The 25,824-nt window shown below is 38.7% G+C and overlaps 1 protein-coding gene across 8 annotated transcripts in view; it reads left to right on the plus strand.

The window, feature by feature from the left end:
- Positions 1-25,824, plus strand: part of ITSN1 (intersectin 1) — a 236,394-nt gene that overhangs the window by 132,155 nt on the left and 78,415 nt on the right. For 4 of the 8 annotated variants that reach the window (XM_035283062.3, XM_035283065.3, XM_035283067.3 and 1 more), the window contains exons 17-22: positions 6,499-6,626; positions 8,956-9,185; positions 11,440-11,561; positions 14,017-14,031; positions 21,635-21,882; positions 24,300-24,459. In XM_035283062.3, the coding sequence (XP_035138953.1) occupies positions 6,499-6,626; positions 8,956-9,185; positions 11,440-11,561; positions 14,017-14,031; positions 21,635-21,882; positions 24,300-24,459 (903 nt within the window). The remainder of the gene's footprint in view (positions 1-6,498; positions 6,627-8,955; positions 9,186-11,439; positions 11,562-14,016; positions 14,032-21,634; positions 21,883-24,299; positions 24,460-25,824) is intronic. The other 4 variants (XM_035283063.3, XM_035283066.3, XM_078358737.1 and 1 more) reach the window with 1 other exon arrangement.

Here is a 25,824-nt window from a genome sequence, read left to right on the forward strand (position 1 = left end):
ATCAGTTTTCCCTTTCCGGTAACACTTCCCAAGGGTACTTCCCAGAGCCTCATGGCGGAGGATGTCTAATTACCTGTTCCTATTTCAGAGAGGATAGGAGCTTCTAGCTCTTCTCCCGACCCCCTTCGACACACACATCCTGCTCCAATATCCCTTGGTACTTGTGATACATTGATTACCATTTTGTGCCATGGGAAATAGGCTTATTATTTTGTTAAATATTGACTTCAAATTTAAATATTTGAACATGTTTTCAAACATTAGTATACCCCATTTCAGAATTTAAATAACTAGTCAGGCTAGGCACTGTGGCTCATGCCTATAATCCCAGCACTTTGGGAAGCCAAGGTGGGTGGATCACTTGAGGTCAGGCGTTTGAGACCACCTGGCCAACATGGCAAAACCCCATCTCTACTAAAAATGCAAAAATTAGCTGGGTGTAGTGTGGCATACGCCTGTAATCCCAGCTACTCAGGAGGCCGAGGCAGGAGAATCACTTGAACCTGGGAGGCAGAGGTTGCAGTGAGCCAAGATCACGCCCCTGCACTCTAGCCTGGGCAACAGAGTGAGCCTCCATCTCAAAAAATAAATAAACAACGACTCAGTATATCTCTTTCTGTATAGTCCTCTCACTTTTAGTGCATCAAGAATGAATAAACATAGCCTGGTACAATGGCATGTGCCTCAGGAGGCCAAGGTGGGAGGATCACTCGAAGCCAGAAGTTTGAGGCTATGATTTTGTCTGTGAATATCCACTGTACTCCAACACAGTGAGACCCTGTCTGTAAATAAATAAAATTTTTAAATGAATGAATATATAACTTTGTGATAAATGGACTATCAGTTTACCTTGATTTGAATATAGTTTCTGTGTTCTGAAATTGTTATTTTTCAAAATTTTCCATACAGACACAAGTTCTCACCTCATGGGGTTTGTTAACTGGCTTTTTTTAATAGCTCTTGATTTGTTCCAAAACCACTTAATTTGGAAAAGTTATTGTATTTTAAAACTCCAAAGAGCTTTTATAAATTTTGATATTATGTACTACATATTATCCCTAGGTGTGAAATCATGTTTATTACAGAGAAGCACTTCTACTTCAGACTTTTTATGGATATGATATTATAGATAAGCACCTGAAATTTCTGATGCTGGTAGCTACATCAGCTTTTTTATGAGGTCAATTTCATATTAACAGTATGAAGATTATTATAAATATTCTATTTGAGCTAAACAATTTTATCTTGATTTATAGTATTGAGTTCATGAATTTTAAGTAATTAAGGTATGCTTGTTTTTGTCTCTCATTTCCAAGAGACAGCCTGAGGTGAATCAAAAGCAAAATAATCTTTCAAAAAAGTTGGATATCTAAATCAACAAACAAATTTCCATTAACTGCTAGTCTTCTTTCTAGGCCCATGTTGCTAGTTAATTGTTTTTCTCTTCGTAAGCATTTATGCAAAGTAATGTTTGTGAAAAAGAACACTATACATAGTGTTTAGGTGCATGCTACTTTAGATTTCAAGTAATATTGTTTGACATAATACATCTATTTTTAAGTGTCTCTAAGACCAGATGAAGGAGAAACAGTTATTAAATCAAGTGATTCTGTGCCTTTTAACATAGCAGTAGAACAACCATCTTCAGTAAACTTGAGCCACATTTCTCAGGGGAAAAATAGTTGGATCTTCTTGGGTGTTCAATTTGTCAGACATACTGCTTTTGAAATACTTTGGCTCTGTGCCGTAGCATGTCCAAAGATATTTTATGGTTCAAATATCTTAGCTCTTTAGGGGAAGTAAGTGACTTTTCCCTCTTTGGTCCAGGGAAGAAAATTAAAAGCAAGTTGATTTTCATTTATCTTAACTAGCACAAAACAGAATCTTGATATGCTAATAATTTTTTATTGTGGTTCATAAGCTGGGTTTGATCAAAGACCCCTTGAGACTAATAAAAGCTGCAAGCTTTCTCCACCAGAAAAAAATGCCCATATACCCCAAGTCTGCATGCTACATAGCAGCCACAGGGCTGAAGCTTATTCACAGACCTGGTTAAGAAACTCTGCTCTGTATTGTCATAATTCTGCACATTTTGTTTTTTACTTAAAAAAAAAAAACCTTATTATTTTAATATATATATGTGTAGTAATATACTACACGTTTTATAGTTTTAATTTTTTTCTACGTAAGTATTTATTTGTTACATGCAGCTAAAACTTATTGACTATCGAATTTCTTTTTTTTTTTTTTTGAGACGGAGTTTTGCTCTTATTACCCAGGCTGGAGTGCAATGGCGCGATCTCGGCTCACTGCAACCTCCGCCTCCTGGGTTCAGGCAAATTCTCCTGCCTCAGACTCCTGAGTAGCTGGGATTACAGGCACGCGCCACCATGCCCAGCTAATTTTTTGTATTTTTTTTAGTAGAGACGGGGTTTCACCATGTTGACCAGGATGGTCTCGATCTCTTGACCTTGTGATCCACCCACCTCGGCCTCCCAAAGTGCTGGGATTACAGGCTTCAGCCACTGCACCCGGCCGAATTTCTTATTTATTAAGAAAGTAATGTAATTATGTTTTATTAGACGATAACATCAAATTACATACTGCACCTAGTGTAAAACATACATGCTTGAATAGAATTTATAGAAGAAAAATCAACAAAGTTCTACACTCCATACTATATTGCTAGATTAATATCCAGGCAAGAAACATGCTTTTGTAGAGTTGTTCATTTTAGAAAAAAATCAATTAATGTTAGGAAGAACCAAGTGAGATACTGACTTTTGATTCATGGTAATTTCTTATTTGTTTCTTTCTGTTATAATAGTGAAATAATTGTGACAAATTCCACGTGGATTTAATAGAATTTGAGGGTCATTTTAATCAAAGTTGCCTACCAGGAAAAGTTGATACTTTGAATGTGGCGAAGTTTTCCTTAGCCATTTCCCTGAATAGTTGCTCATTTCCTAGATAAAGAATTTAATGACACCATATTTGTTTGTCACTTTGAAATTGTTTTTTTCTGGAAGGATTAAAAGGATACTTCTTAATAACTATAATTCTACTCGAGTCTCTTTAATAGTGTTGAAAGAACGAGAGAATAGTGCAGCCATCTACTCCCCCATGTGAAAAGATTGGGTGTTCTCTAAGGACTTGGTTGTGGCAAAGGAAGAAGAGTTATTCACTCATTTTTTAGAGTATTATTCCTTCATCCTGTAGATTACCTTCTTGGAGGTTCAACTTTTTAAAAAGCTTATCAACTTAGAAATCATCCATGTTCTGCTTATTTTGTTTCATGCCATAGTAAACTCCTAAGTCCAAGAAAAGAGAAGACTCAGAATGCCTGCCAGTGGCCAAGCACACTGATTTCCTTACAACTGTGTATCTCAGCAGTGTTCGACTTGGGTGTAGAAATGATAGAGAAACTTTGCCATCTTGAAATCTGGATCATAAGGTGCCAGAGCCTTCTGTTAGCTTATTTTATGGTTCCTGCAAGCCCCACTTACTTCTTGGAGGTACTTGAAGCTGCAACTTACATAATCAGCTCCAAAGATTGGTTCAACCCATCCCATAATGCAGCTATACTTGAAAAAAAGTGTGTTTAAAAATTTTTAAATATCTTTTTTCATGTATTTGATACATAGAAAAATTATTTTTGAAACTGTGTCATAGGTAGGATTTTTTTCTATAGATTCTTCAAAATCACTTTTTCTTATAAGCTTTTCAATTTTATAGTGCCTCCTAATGTATGACTAGCTTTACTTCCATCTGGTAATCAATGATCTGCAAATCATATTCAGTTACAAGAGCCTAGTATAGAAAGAAACTGTGCAGTATAATTCTTGGGGAAAAATGAAAAATCTTCATTTGTACCTATGGGCTATCTATTATAGTATGTTGATACCTCATGGCCAGTATCCATTCTGGTTTTTCAGTACCTGCTGTTGAATATTTTGAATATCACTTTACTTATAAATACATTTTTCCTAGATGAAATAAGGACTTTTGAAAATATATAATCAGATCTCTGAATATCAAACTGAAATGTTACTTCTCTTCCATCATTTCTTACTCTTTGGTATTTAATTTCAGCTCACGGTTATTTTGCTTACGCTTTTTTCTCTTATTCTTGCAGTTAAGAATAAAATTCTAAATAAAACAGACACTGAAATAAATAAATACTTATGTGATGAACAGCGTCTAAGATCTAACAGATCCCAACACTAGAAGAACACCTAAAGATCATCTATTCTGATTCATCTGCCAGCTCATGTCAGGGACCTGAGATTAGAATCCTGGTTTCTTGATTCCTAGTTCTGTACCTTTTAAGTATCGTCTTTTGCTGTAAATTATTTTTTCTGAACCTATTTAAGAATGTGATAGTGTTGAAAATGAAATTTTTATTCATGTTATTACTGATTACTATTTGTTCTTGATTCCAGGTTACTATGAAAACCAATACTGCTGATTTTTTAGCACATTAAAATTGCCGGGTGCGGTGGCTCACGCCTGTAATCCTAGCACTTTGGGAGGCTGAGGTGGGTGGATCACCTGAGGTTAGGAGTTCAAGACCAGCCTGGCCATCATGGAGAAACCCCATCTTTAAAAAATAAATAAATAAGAAAAAAATAAAATTAAATTAAGTTTTACATCCCTTGATATGGCAGTGAGAAAGATAATGAAAAATGGACTTCTTTCTCCCTAGGGTTGATTTTCTGATCTCAGTTAGCACTTAACAGTCAGTGTGAGGCATCATCATTGCTTTCCAGTCTTAGCCTCAGCCTCCCAAGTAACTGAGATTACAGGCATGTGCCACCACACCTGGCTGATTTTGTATTTTTAGGAGAGACAGGGTTTCATCATGTTGGTCAGGCTGGTCTCGAACTCCCATCCTCAGATGATCCACCTGCCTCGGCCTCCGAAAGTGCTGGGATTACAGGCATCAGCCACTGCACCCAGCCTGTATATGCATTTTAACTTCAATCTTAGCAAAATTAGTAAGAAAGGGTTAGCCTAGTCCTTAGGATTATTTTCCAATAACAAGTGCATTTTAACACTGACCTTCTATAGACAAACGCTCTATCTTTGTTATTCAATCTCGAATGAATCTAAAGGTAGGAGTTTTAGGGCCTGGAAGAACCCTGCCTGTCTAGTATGGCCAGTGAGAAAGGTGATAGAAGACAGGGCAAATCTTAGTCCTTAAATCTCCCTATAGAGATCCCTGGGCCAGCTACTGGGAGGACCAGCCCTAGTTAGACTGAGAAATCAACTGGAAAGATACCTTGGCTCTACTGGGCACTTTGACTCATCGATTTATTGTTGGCCCAAGTAAGACTTTAAAAGGGAAAAATGAGATAAAAGAAAAAGTTTAACTGGAGATTGAGGGTGGGGGGTACTTAGGAAGAGGGAGGCACTGGAGGAAAAGGGGAAGGGGAAAAGGCAGAAGAAGGGAAGAAAGAAGGAAAGGAAGGGAGTCGGAAGAAGGGAGGAGGGAAGGGTTACAGTGGGGAACCTAGCAGGTGACACTGGGAATATCCAGGCAGGACACAGCAGGAAAAGGTACCTTTGTAAAGCACAAATTGGACTGTTCCCTATGGCAGCAGACCTGGCATGTGGAACAGGAACTTAGGGGAAGGGAAAATAAGTAAGATGAGTTTCAGTGACTCAGTCCATTGGTGACCATTTGACTCCTATGGAATCAGAGAGTTTCTTCCTCAGCAGACGTTTCCTTGTTCTTCATATTTTCAGGTATTTAAACTTCTGACTCGAGTACTTTAAATATAGAATGCATTTTATTTTCAGTAGCCTGCTAAGGAAATTACTGCTCTTCCTGCAGCTAGTTTCAAGTGAGGAAATTGGATCCAAGGTAGTCATCATCAAATTATAGCTTTTTACTTTCAGCCTGATTGCTGGTTTAGTTTTGGGGCAGTTAGCAACTTGAAGGATAGATTTAGTTGGAAAAGATGCTCTGGAAGAGGTGTAATTAGAAGAAAAATGACCCTGGGGGGAAGAATTGAAGTCAGGGAGCAAAGAAATGTTTGTTCTGAGGCAGCTTAGTGAAAGGAGGAGGTGAGGTTTGAATGGAGGGTAGTGAGTGAAGAGGTGTGTGTATTTTCAAAGCCAGTAGAGGCTGGTGTTGATTGATAATCAACATTATGATCATCGCTATATTTTGGAACTGGTTATATTCCATTATGATTGCTGAGCCTTCAGCAGTATAGCTCCTCTCCTGCCCTTTTCTAGCAGGTTGCTTCTAGAGCAGATCATGGAAAATGGTATTATGTGTATGGCTTACTAGAATGTAATCTTAAGTGGCCTTTGGAAATCAGTCATGTCAAAATGTGGTGTGATTTTAGCTTTCCAAGTTGACTTTTTCCAACTCTAAACGTTACCTCCTAAGTGTCCTAGGCTTCCCACTATGAAATGTTGCATGCTGATAAATAGTTGATATACCTGTCACTCCTGTTGCTACATGAAATGTTTCTCGGTTATTTATAGGAACTAAGAGAAATACATAGTAAGCAGCAACTCCAGAAGCAAAAGTCCCTGGAGGCGGAACGACTGAAACAGAAAGAACAAGAGAGAAAGATCGTAGAATTAGAAAAACAAAAAGAAGAAGCCCAAAGGTGAGTCTCGTGTGGATTATGCATTCATCTGGAAGGAACTTTGAGGATTTACTGTTCTTTGCCTGGCTTCTCCAAGTAGTTACTGCACCAGGAAGAACCTTCAGTCTTTCGTGTGCTTGTGAAGTGTGAGTGCAAACACAAACACGTGTATATCTAAATCTTTGCATATATCAGTACCTCCTGAAGTTTCTGCTTAGTTCCCAGAGCTCTCTCAAGCTACTACTCTGTGGATAAATGGAATTATACAAGGAAATTGGGACACTTGGTGTGCTCATTTGCATGCTAATGGCCAAAATAACGTTTCCAGTTCACAGCCTTTTAGTAACAGGGGTGGGAATGCCTGGTTTGAAATCCAAGCCACTGAGCTAGCGCCCCACACAGGGCTTCTCCGGCAGGGTCAGTGTGGGCCCCTCTGTTTCCCTTCCTCTGTTTTTCAACTGCAAATTAAACTTTAGTACAAAAGGGGAAATTTTGCCACTGCTGCTTAGTGCATAGGATACAGACCTGTTTTTGTTTGAAGATTTGTGTTTGTGATATTTTTGTTTTTACTTGTAACTTTCTGTGGTAAATTGTAGAAATTTGTGTCTGATTTTGTTACTGGGTATTTGCCTTTTAAATGTCAGTTAATTTTAGACCCCACAAAACAAAAATGACCAAATGTCTCAATGACAGGCTATAGATTATAAAAGTTGGTAACTGAAATTAAATTAAAAAGATAAAGAAACAGATACTTGAGGCAAGTCGTTGACTATAGTGGGCTGAGTCCAGTTAACCTGCCCAGAGCTGTGAATACTTTCTTATGGGTATACAGAATCTTCTGTTTGTTTGGATTGTATTTTTGTTTTTCAGTGCCAATAAGGGGGTATCTGGGCTCTCAGACCAATTTACAGGATTGTTTTACGGTTTGGTTGGGGGTCAGGCTAAGGATCTCCTCCTTGGATATATTGGATTAACTCCATCCTTTTCTTACCTCCGCAGTTTATAAAATGTTTTTATTATTCACACTATACTGTACTGAACTGCTATGTTCCCACAGAGTAGAATTAAACATAAAATATAGAAAAATACATAAAATAGCTTAATACAGAAAGTAGCATAATAAAAATATATGTAATATATTCCAATTATATAGATAAAAAATACTCCAAATTAACTTCAGAAATTCAACGGTTATACAGTATATATGGTGACCTTTATTGGTAGAAAATATAAAGTAATGTTATTATGGTTTTTTGTTGTCATGAATAACAACATCCTGCCCCTCCAAAAAATGTTTTTATGCTTTCTTAAAAGACATTTTACAAGTCGTAAATAAAATGTTTAAGATTTAAGTTTAAAAGACTTCTGCATTAAAATTCCACATTTATACAGAGTAGAAATAAATGTAATTTTTGACAATGGAGAATAAAAGTAGTTTGTTTAAATTATGTTTCCATGGCAGATTCCTAATTCCAGCCAATGACCTGTGTGCATTAGCCTTGTCAAAGGATGGCAGTTCAGGGTGAAGACTCTGGGACCAGGCACATATGACTGTGTGACATGACAAGTCATTTAATATCTCTGCCCCAGCTTCCTCATTTGTAAATTGGAGTAGTACTAGGACCTACCTACCTGATTGGCAGGTTAAGGGGGTTAATATATGAAGAGCTAGTTGTGTCATTTGGTATTACATATTAGGTTCATTTAAATATTTTCTGACTTTATAAAGTATTAAGGAATGAGAAAAATCATTCTCAGTCTTTTACTGTGGGTTTCAGGTTCAGGCCATCAAAAATCTCAAGGCCTAGGTTTAATTCCAATTATCTATTTTGTGGGTGCTACTTTGAAAAACACGATCAAAGTAGTTGAAATCAATAAAACAATTTTTTGCTTTCAGCTTCAGGTTTTGGGAGCAATGTGTGTGCATATAAATGTGTTGTACCCTTAGCTGGGAGGAAATTTTAGTGATCTGATTGTTCATGGACTTATTTTAAGTGATATTTCGTTTACAGTGTTGGGTGTGCTTTATTTTTATAGAAGTTATGTTCTCTCTGTTTTATAGCTTTGTTTGTTTGTTTTGGCAGTTTAATACCAGCTTTATTATTAAGAAGTATTTTTCTTATTCTTGCAACCACTTGGTAAAATACATCAGAAATTTTCTGTTTTCCTAAATCATGTGATTTCTTCTCACTCAGAATTGGAGCCCTGATTCAGTTGCCCCATCTGAAGAACAAGTTTTGTTGATGTTTACCATCCCATTTACTGGATGGAGCATTTTTTGTGAAAAGAGGCAACAGTAATGTTAACTTAGGGTTGCTTCCTTGCTGTAATCAAGCGTGTTTGTTGGCAGACGAGCTCAGGAAAGGGACAAGCAGTGGCTGGAGCATGTGCAGCAGGAGGATGAGCATCAGCGACCAAGAAAACTCCACGAGGAAGAAAAACTGAAAAGGGAAGAGAGTGTCAAAAAGAAGGATGATGAGGAAAAATGCAAACAGGAGGCACAAGACAAGCTGGGTCGGCTTTTCCATCAGCATCAAGAACCAGCTAAGCCAGCTGTCCAGGCACCCTGGTCCACTGCAGGTATTAGAAGCCAAAAATAATTCTAGAAACTAAGTTGTCTTCTCTCCCAGATCCTCCTGAGAAATGCCCGTATCTCGTCAGAACCTGTCTTGACTACATGAACAGATGAAAACGTCAGTCTCTTATTTTGAGCATGGCAGCTCTTCTTTCCCCAGGGTCATTTGAGATCTTGTAATTCTCCCACCACTGTGCCAGCCTCTGGCCCACAATACGCTGACATCCACAAATCCTCTATGGAGTTAACAAAAGTGGCGTGAAGTTCCACTGGTCTTAACCTATGCTGCAAAAAGAACCTGCTGTTTCTCTGGTTTGTTATTTCCCTCTCTGGAATTTCTGAGCTGTTTCTGCAACAGAAAGTGGCAACTTTCACCCTTGCCTCCACTGATGTGGGATTCACTGTCTTTGGTCTGCATTGCATAAAACTGCTTTTACTTTTTTAAAAGTGTGAACATTGTGCCCTTTGAATATAATTTGCCTCTTTTTTTTTTAATTTTCTTTTTTCTTTGAGACAGTGTCTCACTCTGTCACCGAGGCTAGAGTGGAGTAGCACAGTCATAGTTCACTGCAGCTTCAAACTCTTGGGTTCAAGCAATCCTCCTACCTTAGCCTCCCAAGTAGTTGGGACTATAGGCGTGCACCACCATGCCCAGCTAATTTTTTTTTTTTTTTTTTTTTTTTTAAAGAGATGGGGTCTCTTACTTGGTATATTCTCCAGAAGAAAATAAAAAAAAAAAAGAGATGTGGTCTCACTTTGTTGCCCCAGTTGGTCTTGAACTTCTGGCCACAGGCAATCTTCCCACCTGGGTCTTCCAGAGTAGTGAAATTACAAGCATGAGCCACCACACCTGGCCTAATTTGCCTTAAAAAAAAAATAAATAAATGGAAGACCAAGAAAAGAGATAAATGAAAGACTGATCTAATTGGAAGACTGATCTAATTGGAATAGCTAGAAAAAGCTATCCTTTATATTATCAGATGTAAGCTAGAGTGTATTTAAGATTCTTGTGTGGTTGTGTGATTCTGCAGTTTTGCAAATAATACTCAGCGGAAGCAAGTCATTGCTTTTTCTTTGTGTGGCAAATTATACCAGTTTTGCTTGGTCATCGGTGTGCTTTTTTAGTGCTGCAGTATACGGAACGAAAAGAAAGGAAAAACACCGAAGCTATTCTATAAAGGTTTACTGGTTCCCAGCTGCATAGTGGGCAGAGATGGGCGCGAATTATGGAGTTGCATTAGGCACCTTACTGCCTTCAGATGCACGTAGTCCAGGGGAAATACTAGCAGGTCATCAGACCTACACAGTAGCAACCATGTCATAGGAGGGGCAAATTTATTTTTCGATAGTTTTTTCAATCTGAAAATAATTTCACCGTTGATCTCAGGCAATTAGTTTAAGTTCTTTATGCGTCCTCCTAGTATAAAACGAGGATTTATTTTTCCCTTTCAGTCAGTAGGAAATCTTGCATGTCATACAGTTCAAAATCATATGGAAATAATACTTTCTCCTCATTGCTTTTCAGATAAGATAGGTATATGTCAAAATACTTGTAGCTCTTGAGTAAAAATGCCCACAGGTCTGTTATTAATTGTTGCTAACCAGAATTCGAAATCGTCTCTGCTCATGTGCATTTTTTTAAATTTTATTTTATTTAAAATCTAAATTATTTTCATCTAGAGTTCATCCTTAGACTCATTATTTCCCCAGGAAATGTAGAGAAGACTTTCTTCATCGGGGATTATCAGTGTAACTGAAATCAGCACTTAGGTTTTATATGACCATGTTAAGAGCCTAAAACATCTGCATTTTCGTGTTTCAGTATGGAAACTGGTGCCTCTGTTCCCTCCCAAACAAGTTTGCTTCTTGGCTGATTCAGACTTTGGGTCATATCCTAACTGCTGCATTGTACTCAACACACTGGGTAGGGAGGAGGGGGCTATTGATGCTTTCCAGATCTGTACTGCTAGAGCCCGAGCCAAGAGGCAGAGACAAGGGACCTTTAGGCAGCCTCGCTGCGCTCAGCCTTGGAATGACCTCTGTTTAGGGAGTCACTAATGAACTCTCTGGGTTTGAGTTGCTGATGTCAGATTTGGCTTCCCTTTGGCATTCAGTATGTTTTTCATAAATTCCTTGAATGAAGGGACAGTTCAGAGGTTGAGATAGGCAGTAGAGGAGATGTTAGTTGTTTGGCTTATTGTCATACATTTGTGTTCTCTGTAATTATTTATTTTTGTCCCCCCACCTTTTTTTAAACAGAAAAAGGTCCACTTACCATTTCTGCACAGGAAAATGTAAAAGTGGTATATTACCGAGCACTGTACCCCTTTGAATCCAGAAGCCATGATGAAATCACTATCCAGCCAGGAGACATAGTCATGGTAAGAAAGACTCCACTGAGAGGGTTGTTTATGTTGAAGATTAACCTCTGTCCTCTTTTTGTACTTTATATTAGACAATTGTGAGATATCAGTGAGTATGAAACCCAATAATCCAGCATCTAGATTTTTAAAGTATAATAGAAGCTCAGTCTTCTTTCTTTTCTATTAAAATGAAAGGTGGTATTTAAAAAAAAACACATCCTAACATCACTTTAAAATTGAGTTGGTAAAGACAATGTTTTATTATTTTAAAATCTATAAATGATAATTTCAGAGTTTAGATTACTACTTATATACTATGATTATAAATATATATTTTATATATGATGTATATACTATATAATTAATTATATGTGTACACACACACACACACACACACACGGATCCTCCAAGGTGGGAGGAGGCCAGGAGTCTTTAAGAAATAGTTATAAGTGCAAAACACTCTATCATCATTCTCATAATTGCAATGATAACTTTTGTATCTTTCATCAAATCATCTTTTTTCCCTTTAATTATGTGAACTTTGAAAAGTAATGAATTATATAGTTAATCTGCTTTCCTACTCCGTAACAGAAGATAGTTAGAATTTTGCTGTTATTGTTTCTTTCCTTTAACTGTAATAACAATCTTATGATGCAACTAAAACTATAGGAACCAGTTTAAGAAAGAAAATCAGACAACATGGTTGATCTAAATTATTTTCTAAGAGAAAATAGTAGTTCCTTGTTCTAGTTACTCACTTTAGAGTCTTAGAAATAGTCAGCTTTGCATTACTGTTAGCATTACTTTAAAAGATAATTTCGATTTTGCTGTTGTTGTTGACACAAGTTCTCACTCTGTCACCCAGGCTGGAGTGCTGTAGTGCGATAATAGCTCACTGCAGCCTCTGCCTCCTGGGCTCAGGCAAAGTGATCCTCTCATCTCATCCTCCCAAATAGCTGGAACCACAGGCATGCACCACCATGCCCAGCTAATTTTTGTGTCTTTTGTAGAGTCAGGGTTTTTCTGTGTTGCCCAGGCTGGTCTTGAATTCTTGGGCTCAAACGATCCTCCTACCTCAGCCTTCCAAAGTGCTGAAATTACAGGCATGAGCTACCACACCTGGCCTAGAATTTTTAAAGAACTATGAAAGTTAACAATTGAGACAAACATATTTCTTGCCCAAGGACGATATGTCTTTGAAGTATAAAGGGTGTTGTACAGGTCATTATACTATTACTCATGCATTCATCTTGCTGTGTAACTTCATATCTCTGTGTATAGGATAGATCTTTAATAGGCTAAAATACACAGAAAGAACAATATGTTTGGTACTTAGATAAATCAATCCCTCGATCCCCTTTTTTTCTTTCTCTAATAGCTGCTTTCTCTGTAATTACCATGGGCTAAAAGAAGCAAGGCCAAAAGTCCCAAATTATTTATTCTTTAATTGTTTTTTTTTTTTTTGAGACAGGGTCTCACTCTGTCACCTAGGCTGGAGTGCAGTGGCATGATCTTGGCTCCCTGCAACCTCCACTTCCCAGGCCCAAGTGATCCTCCTGCCTCAGCCTCCTGAGTAGCTCAGAGGCATGTGCCACCATACCCAGCTAATTTTTCTTTTTTTGTTTTTTGTAGAGACAGGGTCTCCCTATATTGCCCAGGTTCCAAATCTTTAAAAGTTAAAATCACCTTAACAATAATAAAAAACTTCTTCAAATATACTCCATGCCTTCATTCGGCACACAGTTATTGAATGTCTGAAACATGCTGGGTGCCAGCCTTACTCATTCTTTACAGAAAGAACTGGTAGTTTGGGCACGCCACTCTACACACACACGGTAATTTGAGCCAGTAGAGTGTGTTTGTCAGCTTGCTTCTGACTTCACCACCTGCTATTTCCTACACCATGGTTTCTTTTTTTTTTTCTTCTTCTTTACATTGAGTTCTTTATTTCCTCAGACTGAAGACACCATGGCTTCTAATAGCCTGAAGCTACTTTACTCATACTGCCTCATATTGAAGTAGTGTCTCCTGTAAAGTAGATTAATTATAAAATATATAAATACCACATAATAGGAATCTAAAATTTCTGAAAATACAATGTCACATCAGTGAGGACCTCATTACAATTTTTTTTAATGCTTAAAGCAAAACAGGCTAATATTTCTGGAACTGGATATTGTTGCAACACAAGGTGCAGAGAAACAGCTTGCTCTTGTCTTAAGGGAATGTTATGAAATGTTATGATAAGGAAGTGTTACAGGTGATCTATATCTTAATGAGAAAGTGTTGCTGTTTTATGGGCACATATTTGGGCTTCACCTGTAATCCTAGGCCTATTGAAACCTTTTCCTCAAATTGGCTGGTTAACCACCAGCTTGATGAGATGCGTAGAGTTTAGATATGCTGTAAGAGTAAAGCATGTCATTAAACATATATTTTGCCTTGCTTTCAAACCTTTGCTTTCCTGGTGGAGGTTAAAGGGGAATGGGTAAGTGTTGCCTAACTGTCAGGAAGTCTGCATCTGATTCAATGTTTTGTTCTTTTAAGTCACTTGAATTCTGTGTAAGTACACATATCTCTGGGTGTTGTCGTGGCCGTAAAAATGTGTTTGAGTCTGTGTAGTAGGTTGTGTCTTTTTTTTAAACAGTAAGTCTTCTCAGTTTGTGTACTGGGTTTCTTTTTGCTGGATTCCTTTTAAGGACTAACTTGAATGCTCTGTGTTTGGCCAGGGATTAGGTCAAGTCTCCATCTCAGGCCGTAGACCAAAAGGAGTTCCAAGTAGATTAAACATAAAAGATAAAATTCTGGGAAAAAAAATTTTTAAGGAAACGATTGGAATGATTTTCTGGCTAAGAAAGGCCTTTTAAGCTATAAAAACTGAAGTCGTAAGAGGCAAAAATGGACAGCTGACAATATACAAAAATTAAAATGTCTATATTTCAAAAGATATGAGACCAAGAGTTACATAAAGGGTTACTCCTGTTACATAAAGACCTCAAACAGTTAACTTTGAATGAGGCCCACAAGCCTTAAACAAATGGCAGAGGGTGGGAAGGCATGTTCACAGATGAAATAAAAAGTCAGTTATTTAAAAAACACATGAAAAGATGCTTAGCTTCTTGGGTATTCAGAAAAATGCAAGTTAAAAAACAAAATACCATTGTTCCTTTATCAAATGATCAAGGTTAAAAGTCCGGTAATATCCAGCTTTGTGAAGAGTATAGGACAGTGGATATGTACATTGTTAGCATGGTTGTGTAAGTTGGCTAAGTGATTTGGAAGGCAATTTGGCGGTGCCTGTTTAAATTTTAAATTCTCATTCCCTCTGCCCCAGAAATATTTTTCTCCTTCCTCTCATCCCTCTCCTTCCTCTTTTGGGCACATGCACAAATATGTGTGTACATAGATGTTCACTGCAGTGGTGTTGGTAAAAGCAAATAAACAGCCCAGTGTCAATCAGTGGTTTAAATAAATTATGATATAGCTAAAAAATATACTGAAGATTTAAACTTATATAGATCACATATACAAATAAGATTTTCATCAAAAAAGCAGACGAATATGTGCAGCATAATTGCATTTTGGTTAGAAATAAAACTATATATGTATTTATGTGTTTATGTATAGTTAACAATTTTGAAATATATGCGTATCCAACTGTTAACAGTGGTTGCCACTGGGCAGTAAAGAAGGGACTTTCATGTTGAATTTTATAGACTTCTATATTTATTTTCAATAAATGTATCTAAGTTGTAATTTTTAATAAAACACTAAATGTAAATTCAACTTAAAGGACAAGTATAGCAGAGAATATCTACCCAGGACTGTAATGGTGTTCATTTATCTCAGACCTCCCAAACACGTAATGAAATGTAGAGTGTACTACTGGGCATCATTCATTGGCTTGCAGAAGGGACAGCAGTGTTTCGATTTTGTGCTACAAAATGCATTGTGATACTCCAAGTGCCATTCCAGCTGTGTTATCTTTGTGAGGGTAACAACTAATACAAAAAGATAGATATTGTCATCTAATAGCAACAGGCTTGTATTTTTTTAATTTTGTGAGTTTTGCAGTTAACAGAAGATGAGCATATAGTAGAACATTACTTTCAGTATCTCTAGGTTGAAAAATCAGGGGTTCACTTTTACTTTTGTGGGCACAGTCATCAGATTCTCAAATTCCTCAAAACTTCTTTGGGATATAGCTTACTATAATATGTTAGATTTTTAGAAGTCCAACAGTGTAATGGTGTTTTCTTTTTTAATGTAGGCAGTCTAAGCCTTCAAAATATTTTGCTTTTAGAAAAACTTAGCCCAGTTCTATCCAAAAATATAATTTCTCATGGTTAACAAAAATTTAATGTGATATCTTGTCAATAGCAGTATTTTCAATGTTGTTGTTCATAGGAAATTATCTTGTCTGCCATTAATATGCTTGAGATCCATTTAGAAAAATCTAGAGAAACACATGAAAAGGCCAATATTCGAAGAAATTCTCAAAAAATATTCACTAACTCTGCTAGAAATTTAAAAGAGAGGAATCAGTGTAAAGTGATGATATAGAGATATAGAGAATATATCTATAGTGAGATTGAGTTTGACCTTGATGACTAAGGCTTAGATGCTTAGAAAATATATGGCCTCTCTTGATTGGGAAGTTCCAATACTTGGGAGAGTAAAAATTAAATTTGACATCTCTAACATATTAGTAGAGCGTAAGAAACGAGAAGACCTAGGCTCACTGCTATTTTGTTGAGATGTGTCTTGAGAACACAGGCTGAGCATCTAATTCAGGAATGTGCAATCTTTTGGCTTTGCTGGGCCACATTGCAAGAAGAATGGTCTTGGGTCACACATAAAATGCACTAACAATAACTGATGAACTTTTAAAAAAATCACCAAAAAAATATCATAATGTTTTAAGAAAGTTTATGAATTTGTGTTGAGCTGCATTAAAAGCTGTCCTGGGGTCACATGTAGCCCATGGGCTGTAGGTTGGACAAGCTTGGTTTAAATGCTTCTCCTTGGACGGATGCAGGCCTGAACACATCCAGATTGCTGAGGGAGCTTCCAAAAAATAACCATGCCAGGACTCACCCCCAGAGATTCTGGGAACTTTACTGCATATACAGTATTTGAAAGTCTGGCCAGGTGGTTCTGTTAGGGAGTCAATTTCAGGAACCACTGATCTAACCTAATCTCTTTTTTCCTGTCAGGACTAATCCTAAATCAGTTCTAGAAAATATCCTCACAAAAATATCCAAAGAGGAATGGACTTCTTTAGTAGTTATCAGTCATTAGCCAGTCAGTTCATTCTGGAAATTGTTTGTCTTAGTGTTACTCTTGTAACAACTTTTAATTCATACTTTTTCCCTTTTCTTCTCTTGACAGATATTTTTAAAAATGTAGCCAACAATACCTTTTTCCTCTACCTGCCATAGATTTCCATAGATTAAACCTGGGAACGGATCTCAATTAGTAACGATTGGCAGTCATATCACTGCAGTTTTGAGGGACCAGTATACACATGATCACAGGGTTGGCTCAAATCCAGCCCAATCACTGCCTGTTTTGTAATAAAGTTTTATTGGAACATGGCCAGGCTCCTTCATTCATATATTGTCTACAGCTGCTTTTGTGCTATCATGGCAGATTTGAGTAGTTGGAACACAGGAAAAATTTGCCAGCCTCCAGGTTGGAGCTTTAGAGAAAGTTTTAATATCCTCATCTAGGAATTTGGGGAGAAACCTTACATTTCAAAACCAGCAAATCCATGAAAAATGTTTTGCTACCTGCACTCCTTAACACATCCTATGCAGCCACTGTCAGCTGGTCTGAATACACAGGCTAAACCTGTTTGCTACACTTGTTTATCATATTCTTTGAGGGAAAAAGGAATTTCTCCTCCTCCCTTTGTGACAAGGTCAGAGATTTTAGAAATAATGATCTTACCTAATGAAGACGGCAGCCATTGAGCATATAAAAATTTAGAAAAGAAGTGTAATACTGTCAGTCTTTAGCCAAATGGACTTGAACCTACAGTGGCTGCTGTGTATATTTGACTATTGCATTGGTGAGCTACAGTATGCAGTGTGTAATTGCTAACATTTTGTAGACTAGCTCTGTAACATAGTCCCAGAAATGTGAACAGTGTCTGGTGTTTGTACTTCTCTTTAATGATGTTTCACTAGAATTACCCCCAATACACTCAGGTGTTACAGTGTGCCTGATAAATGAAATTGTATTGAGACCAAAATTGTTGATAATAAAATCTCCCTTATAGCTCCCAGTGGGTAAATTGTACATTGTGTAAAAGTCCACTTTGGAACCAGTCATATTACAAAGCCGTTTGTGTTCCTACTTCTTGGTCTGCCATAATCTTATGTTTTCCAAAAATGGATTGGCATTTTGGATAGTTTTCCAAATCCAGGAAGAAATATTTCTCATTTTCATATGCTGACCTTTGTGCTCTAAGTGGTTAATTTAATTTAGATGTTAAGAATGAATGTCTCTTACATCCCCTGAATCTTAAAATGTAATAATTTATTAAAGTTAATATATTCTTATAAGAGTAAATTAAACTAATTGAGGTTATTGTTTGGGGGGCTTTTGAGACCAGTGGATTTCTTTGCTTAAAAGTGAAATACTGATTTCACTGTTGGCCTTGGGGATGGTAGAAGCTCTTGCTTGTGGAGATAAGAGGCTGATATGGCCCCTCCTTCACTCCTAAGTGTACGCTGCACCAGCATGCTTTCTATCATATGTGGGGACAGGCTGGTGTTACCAGTTTACTGGAGGGGGAGGACATTTCTGCAGGGTTTCAGATCCCATTCCAGATGTCCACCAAAAGTCTTTTTATCTTTTTTTTTTTTTTTTTTTTTTTTTGACACAGGGTCTGGCTGTATCACCCAGGCTGGAGCACAGTGGTGCGAACTTGGCTCACTGCAACCTCCGCCTTCCGGGTTCAAGCTGTTTGCCTCAGCCTTCTGAGTAGCTGGGATTACAAGCTACTTAATTACCACCACGCCCAGCCAATTTTTGTATTTTTCGTAGAGACAGGGTTTCATTGTGTTGCCCACCTCGGCCTCCCAAAGTGCTGGGATTACAGGAGTGAGCCACCGCACCGCACATGTCTTATTAACCAAAAATGACCCGTTGTTTCAAGGGAGTGACAATAGATCAGGGGACATAATTAAGCAAAGCAAGCTGACCTTTGAGGAGGTTCAAAATGAGCAGACGGGTAGGAAGTCCCATCAATCAAGGGATCGACTTGAGTCCCAAAAGGATTGCTATGGCAAGGTCAACCTAGAAGGAGCAGGGCACTTCTGTACAAAGAAACAGATTGTTACCTCAAGTGAAGGTAAAGTCAAACCAGTCATTTAGAACAGGACAGAAGCCCAAGTAAGAGAACTACAGCACAAAATCAGAGCTGGACAACAGGAGAGACGATTTAAAAAAAAAAAATCTGGCTAGGCTTGGTGGTGGGTGTTTGTAATCCCAGCACTTTGGGAGGCCAAGGCAGGCAGATCACCTGAGGTCAGGAGTTCGAGACCAGCCTGGCCAACATGGTGAAACTCTGTCTCTACTAAAAATACAAAAATTAGCCAGGTGTGGTGGTGGGGGCCTGTAATCCCAGCTACTTGGGAGGCTGAGGCAGGAGAATTGCTTGAACCCAGGAGGCAGAGGTTGCAGTGAGACAAGATCATGCCACTGCACTCCAGCCTGGGTGACAAGAGTGAGACTCCATCTCAAAAAAAAAAAAAAAGTATCTAACACTTTTTGTATGCCAGGCAATTGTGTAAATATTTGTCCGTTCTCGCAGGGAGCATTATAATAAGTCAGGTATTTTTATTATCCCCATTTACAGATGAAGAAACTGACCTGTCAAGAGATTAAACTTGCCCAAAGTCAACCAGTTAATAGATTGTAGAACTAGCACTTAAATTGAGATGGTCTAACTGCAGAGCCCTAGACTTGATCGTTACACTTTGCAGTCTTGATACTAAATAATCGTGTGTTTGGCTCAAGCTCCTAACCCACTCCTGCGTGACTGCACCTTTGGTCCTAGAACCAAGGTGACTGATCTTGACTATGGAGCCTACTAAGAAGCCTGGCTGGGCCTGGCTTGGATAGAGACAGCTATGTTTCTAGTGTGGAGCAGCTGCAAAGCTAGAGTGTATCACCGGCATCTAGCCATTTGAGTTTAGCATAAAAGAAGATCCAAATGGGGGAGAATTTATCTTAAGTCCTCATCTAGAGAAATAGTTGGGACTGCCCAGAAAAAGAACAGTACGAACAAAACAATGACTGGAAAGTGGCTAGTGTGTTCACGTGGGTGTAAGTGTGAGTGGGAATGACAGAACTGTGAAGCCAGAAATTCAACCTTTGGAAGTGTTACTGCATTTTTTGGTTGTTTGGAGAATTCTCAGCTTTAAACATTGCTTTTATGTGACAATAATTCCTAAAGTGGAGCAAGTAGGCATCTCCTACTTGCTGAATATTTTGTAAATAACAGGTAGAATTCAGTAGTAAACCTTGCCTTGTATTCTGTTTTCTCCACCTCTACCCCAAGCATTTTTTATTCAAATAAGCTAATAAATATTGAACCCTATTACTCACTCTCCACTTAGTACATACAGATAGATGTTTGTTTAATGTAATCGTTTTTTGCTTTATTTTTAATTAGTTTTTACTTAATACTTGAATGGGCTAGACAACTGATATTTTTGTCAGATTTTTCCAAAATCATTGTTGTGTTATGACCCTGCCTACCCATGTCTGAATTCTAAGCAGCAACATTAATGTCCAATGAAGTTTGATGTTTTACTCCTTAGGCAGCATATGAAGGGATAAAAATAAGATATAAGGTTTCATAAGATAAGATCCTTATAAAAATTATAGTAATGAAAATAAGCTTTTTGTTTTGTTTTGAGATGGAATCTTACTGACGCCCAGGCTGGAATGCAGTGGTGCAATCTCAGCTCACTTGCAACCTCCACCTTCCAGGTTCAAGCGATTCTCCTGCCTCATCCTCCCAAGTAGCTGGGATTACAGGCACCGGCCACCAAACCTGGCTAATTTTTTTTTTTTTTTAGTAGAGACAGGTTTCGCCATGTTGCCCAGGCTGGTCTCAAACTCTTGACCTCAGGTGATCCACCTGCCTCAGCCTCCCAAAGTGCTGGGATTACAGGCGTGAACCACTGCACCCGGCCGAAAATAAGTTTTCTAATAGCAAATGTGACTGTCCTCCAGTCACTCTCCTGTTGCTCATAAAATAGTAGGGGCAACTTATGAAGACAAATAGAATCATTCCGGCCATTTTGGATGATCCATTTGAGTCAGAATTAAAATGCAAAGCTTAAAAGCATTTGGTGTGATAGCCTCTGTGAAATTTTTGAACAGTATGATTCTGTATTCTCATATGCACTTTTGTAGAATATGCAAGTTAAATTTGTGCAAAAGAAAACTACTTAATAAAATTGATTATTGCTGCAAATAATGACTTCCTTAATTTTCTCATCATGTGTCTGTGGAGCTTTTAAATGACTAAACACAGCAGCAGTCAGCTTTGCTTCCTATGGAAGCAAATCCTTGTTCTTTTTAAATCTTCCTTGTCCCTATACTGAATAAATAGTACTTAGTTATTGGAGGTTTTCAGAGTACTGAATTTATGTTGATTGAACGCTTTTCTTTCAACTTTAAATAATAAACCCAAGTCAAATTATTTTTAGTAATTACGTGACTTTCTGAGTGATGAAGCCTGTCAGGTCACTTCCCAAATCAAAATATTTAAATTACATGCCTGAGGACTCCAGGCACTTTGTCTCAACTGCCATTGTTAGGAAAGCATGGGGAAAGGCTTTAAAAAAAAAAAGTACGGAGAGTAAGAACTTGAATTATAGTTCATTTTTTTTTCAGCATTACTGCTTAGAGACTCTTTTCCCAGACACTTGGACTAAAATGAAGAAATTCCTATGCCATATATCAGTCTAACGAGGGCAGAGGCTTGGGACTTTGCTATAGCAGGGTGCTGGGTCTATTCAGGGGTTGATTTAGTTCCACTTAAATTGAAGTTTTGACTTTTTCCACAGGTGGATGAAAGCCAAACTGGAGAACCCGGATGGCTTGGAGGAGAATTAAAAGGAAAGACAGGATGGTTCCCTGCAAACTATGCAGAGAAAATCCCAGAAAATGAGGTTCCTGCTCCAGTGAAACCAGTGACTGATTCAGTATCTGCCCCTGCCCCCAAACTGGCCTTGCGTGAGACCCCTGCCCCTTTGGCAGTAACCTCTTCAGAACCCTCCACGACCCCCAATAACTGGGCCGACTTCAGCTCCACGTACGTGTTAGTGGGCTCTTCCTGGTGATTTTTGAAATCCCAATTTGATCATCTTTTTTTCCCCCTCTAAGTATTTTCATAGTCTTGGGTTGTTCCTCTGTGAAAGGGAGCTGGCTTTTACAAAATATTTGCCTATGATCTTGTTTTGTTCAATAGTGTATTTGTATCTATGACTCTTGTAGAAGAAATGGAGAAATATAGTTTCCTAATAATCTGTTTTGACATCCATGTCAGTCAGCAAATTTTCAGAGTCATTTCCTGCATGCAAATAGCACTTTTTCTTGCCAGGCAGAAGCAAAAACTGAACTCAGTCATGTGGTTCTGAATAAGATAGAAAGCTGTTTCCTTTAAATCTTTCCACTTTCATTAATCTTACACAAATGTACAGTAGAATGAAGAAGTGTTTGCACTTGGCCTCGGTTAGTTCTGTGCCCTGGTTCATCAGGAAGTGGCATTTTAAAAACTGCATGTAAGCAGAGGTTTGAAATGATAGATGAAATTGCTGTCCAGACTTCCAGTTTATAGGGCCATGACCTAGATAAGCAATTGTCTAAAAATATTTTATAGTAGGACACAAGTACGAGTGATTTGAATAAGAAGTGTTTAAAATTTTTTTTCAAGTCTAATCATCTTTCAGAAGAAACAAATCAAAGGCAAGGAATCCAGATTTATTGCTGGAGAAGGATCAGATGGAACCAATAGAGGGAAGAAAGAATAATTACCCAGGGCGGGAGGAGTGGAGGGGAGGATGTAAGGAATAGCAAGTTTTTCATACTTTATTTTCACATGAAATAAGGTGAAGGTGCTAAAGAAGGTTCCCCCCATCTAATCTCTGCTTTAAAAAAAAAAAATGACCTTCCATTAGCTTGACTTCCAAATTGAAGCATTCCCTTCCTCTTTTGATCTTGACTGAAAAGTTCTGATAACTAAAGCTTAGGCTAAAATAGAAGACTAATACCATACTTTACAGGATTTTTTTTTTTTTTTTTTTGCTGTGGATCAAATCAGGATGACTCTTCCTCAATAAATGTATGGTATGCAGCTCTGTTGCTATAATTTTGGGCATCTTGTTCTCTAAACCAAAAATCAGGAATTATTTTGATTTTCAGATTTGTTTGTATATCTTACAAAGATGTAAAAAGTAAATTGTCTTTAGATCTGCACTCACACAGATATGTTTATCTAAAAGTATTTATTATTATTTTGAGACAGGGTCTCACTTTATCACCCAGGCTGGAGTGCAGTAGCACTACCATGGCTCACAACAGCCTTGACCTCCTGGGCTCAAGTAGTCCTCCTGCCCAAGCCTCCCAAGTAGCTGGGACCACAGATGCATGCTACCATGCCCAGATAATTTTTTAATTATCTGTAGTGATTAGGTCTCAGTATGTTTCTCAGACTGGCCTTGAACTCCCAAACTCAAGTGATCCTCCCACCTTGGCCTCCCTAAGTGCTGGGATTAGAGGTATCAACCACCATGCCCAGCCTATTTATCTAAAATTATTAAAATCACAAAACTAGAACTGTCCCCAGCATCCAAGACAACTGGTTACTGTCAGGATTACACATGTAATTGCTTGGCATCCAGGCATATGACCAGGTGTTTACTACAGTATGCATCAGTCAGAGAAATGGTGTTGAGAAGCTCCCGCTCCACAGGTGACATGTAGCTTCTTTTTTCTCATTTAACTATTGTTATTACAACTGGTAATGATCAAGTGAGGATATTTGTCTGGTGCTTTACAGTTACAGAGTGTTTCCCTAGTCACTATTTCATGTGACCCTCACAGCTAATCTTAAGTGGCACAGTATTGTTCCTGTTTTATCATTGAGGAGATCAAAATTCAGAAAAAATATTATAATTTGCCTGAGGGGGTTATTACTAATATGTGAAGCTCAGACTCAAACCTAAGCCTAATGCCTTTTCCTCTGCTCTTTGTTCTTTTTTTTTTCCCCCAACATAGAGTCTCACTCCGTCACCCAGTCTGGAGTGCAGTGGTGTGATCTTGGCTCCCTGCAATGTCCACCTCCCAGGTTCAAGCGATTCTCCTGCCTCAGCTTTCCGAGTAGCTGAGACTATAGGCATTTACCACCATGCCTGGCTAATTTTTGTATTTTTAGTAGAGACAGGGTTTCACCATGTTGGCCAGGCTGGTCTCGAACTCTTGACCTCAGGTGACCCGCCCACCTTGGCCTCCCACAGTGCTGGGATTATAGGCATGAGCCATTGTGCTCAGCCTCCTCCTTGTTCTTTAACTGTAGAAAGCCACATAAATATACTGGGTTTGTGTTGCACAGGCTCTTTGGTTGCCATCTTTTTCTCTCTCTCTCTCTTTTTTTTTGGCACTGTACTGTGGGTAAAAAGCTGGCATATTAGAGAGTGCTTGCTATTCATGGTGTTGTGCTTTTCCCTCCAGGTGGCCCACCAGCACGAATGAGAAACCAGAAACGGATAACTGGGATGCATGGGCAGCCCAGCCCTCTCTCACTGTTCCAAGTGCCGGCCAGTTAAGGCAGAGGTCCGCCTTTACTCCAGCCACAGCCACTGGTTCCTCCCCATCTCCTGTACTAGGCCAGGTAAAGTCAGCCAATGAGAGTGTGAAGACTTAGCATGCTATCTAGTGCCAGCGACTTCAGCAAATGCTTCTTGGCAATGTCATTTAGAAGCAAGCCTTGTTATATGTGTCTGGGTTGGCTGGCAGTATGGGAATCCAGTTCAGGAGCCAGCAATCTGCTGTGAATAATTGGGAGTTCAGAGGTGGGGGTCGGGCACAGTTGACTTCTCCTGCCTGGGTTGATCAAGGAAGCTTTATTGCTGAAGTGGCACTTGAGCTGCATCTTAACCAGTGGGTAAGATCTTACTAGAAAATGGAGAGGGCCGGCATATCAGACAGAAAATGCTGGGAGAAAGGGTTTAAGGCAGACAGTCAGAATCTGTTTAAGGAAAATCATGGCCCATTCCATTTGTCTAGACCATTGAGTTTTTATTGGAAAAGGTAGACCGAATAAAGGTTAATGGGAAGCTCTGAAATACTCTCCTCAGAACGAATAATGCTGAAAGGACAAAGGTAGTTATTCTGAATAGTTCTCTTTTGCTTCATACAATAATGATAAAATAATGAAATTTCTGGAAATAATCATGCCAAACAGCAAGTGCCCATTTGGGAGGCACTGGGGGTTCCAGGATCGTTTCTGATCCATACCCAGATGAAACACAGGCTCTAGGCAGGTCCGTCCGGAAGTGTGGTATGCAAGAAGATTAGAGTGGAAGGCCGGCAGGCAGTGCTACCAGTCAGGGCTGTTGCTGTCACCTAGCTGTGATCCAGGGCAGGCCCAGACCCAGCCGAGTTCATGTTCACCAAGTAGGGAGGTGCTCGTGGAAGCAGAAGAGGAGAGCACGTGGGAGAGACTGCAGAGGAGAGTAAAGAGGTTGGAGTCACAACGCCTGCGGGAGCCGAAGGAAAGGTGGAATCGAGGAAAATGGTCCACTTTAAAGGGAAAGGAGGAAGGCAGAGAGTGAAATGAATGTGTAGTTAAAGGGAGTGTTGGGTTTTAGATGTGTTGAGTTGAAGGTGATTGTGGGACCCTGTCTGGCAGGCTGTTGGAACATCGATCTGGAGGGTGGAAGAGAGGGCAAGACTGGGATTATAGATTGGAGCCATTCTCGTAGCGAACCTTATCAGATCTCAGGAAATGTGTGAGGTCGTCCAAGGAGAGAGAATTCAGGGAGAAAATAGCAAATCCACAGGCACGTGTGTGTTCTGTAGCCTGGAAGAACAGGAGCTACTCAGCAGGAAATGGTACTTTCCTTTGCATCTGTCCCAGCTCAGCATTTAGCACATGTCACATGCTTAGTTAACAGTGACTCAGTGACGCGGTAGGGAGGTTGTTCCAGAAAGTGGAGGTGGGGGTGGGGAGGTTACTTATGTTATTAAGTACTGT

The sequence above is a fragment of the Callithrix jacchus genome, chromosome 21 (genome assembly GCF_049354715.1).
Source record: "Callithrix jacchus isolate 240 chromosome 21, calJac240_pri, whole genome shotgun sequence".
Taxonomy (NCBI): Eukaryota; Metazoa; Chordata; class Mammalia; order Primates; family Cebidae; genus Callithrix; species Callithrix jacchus.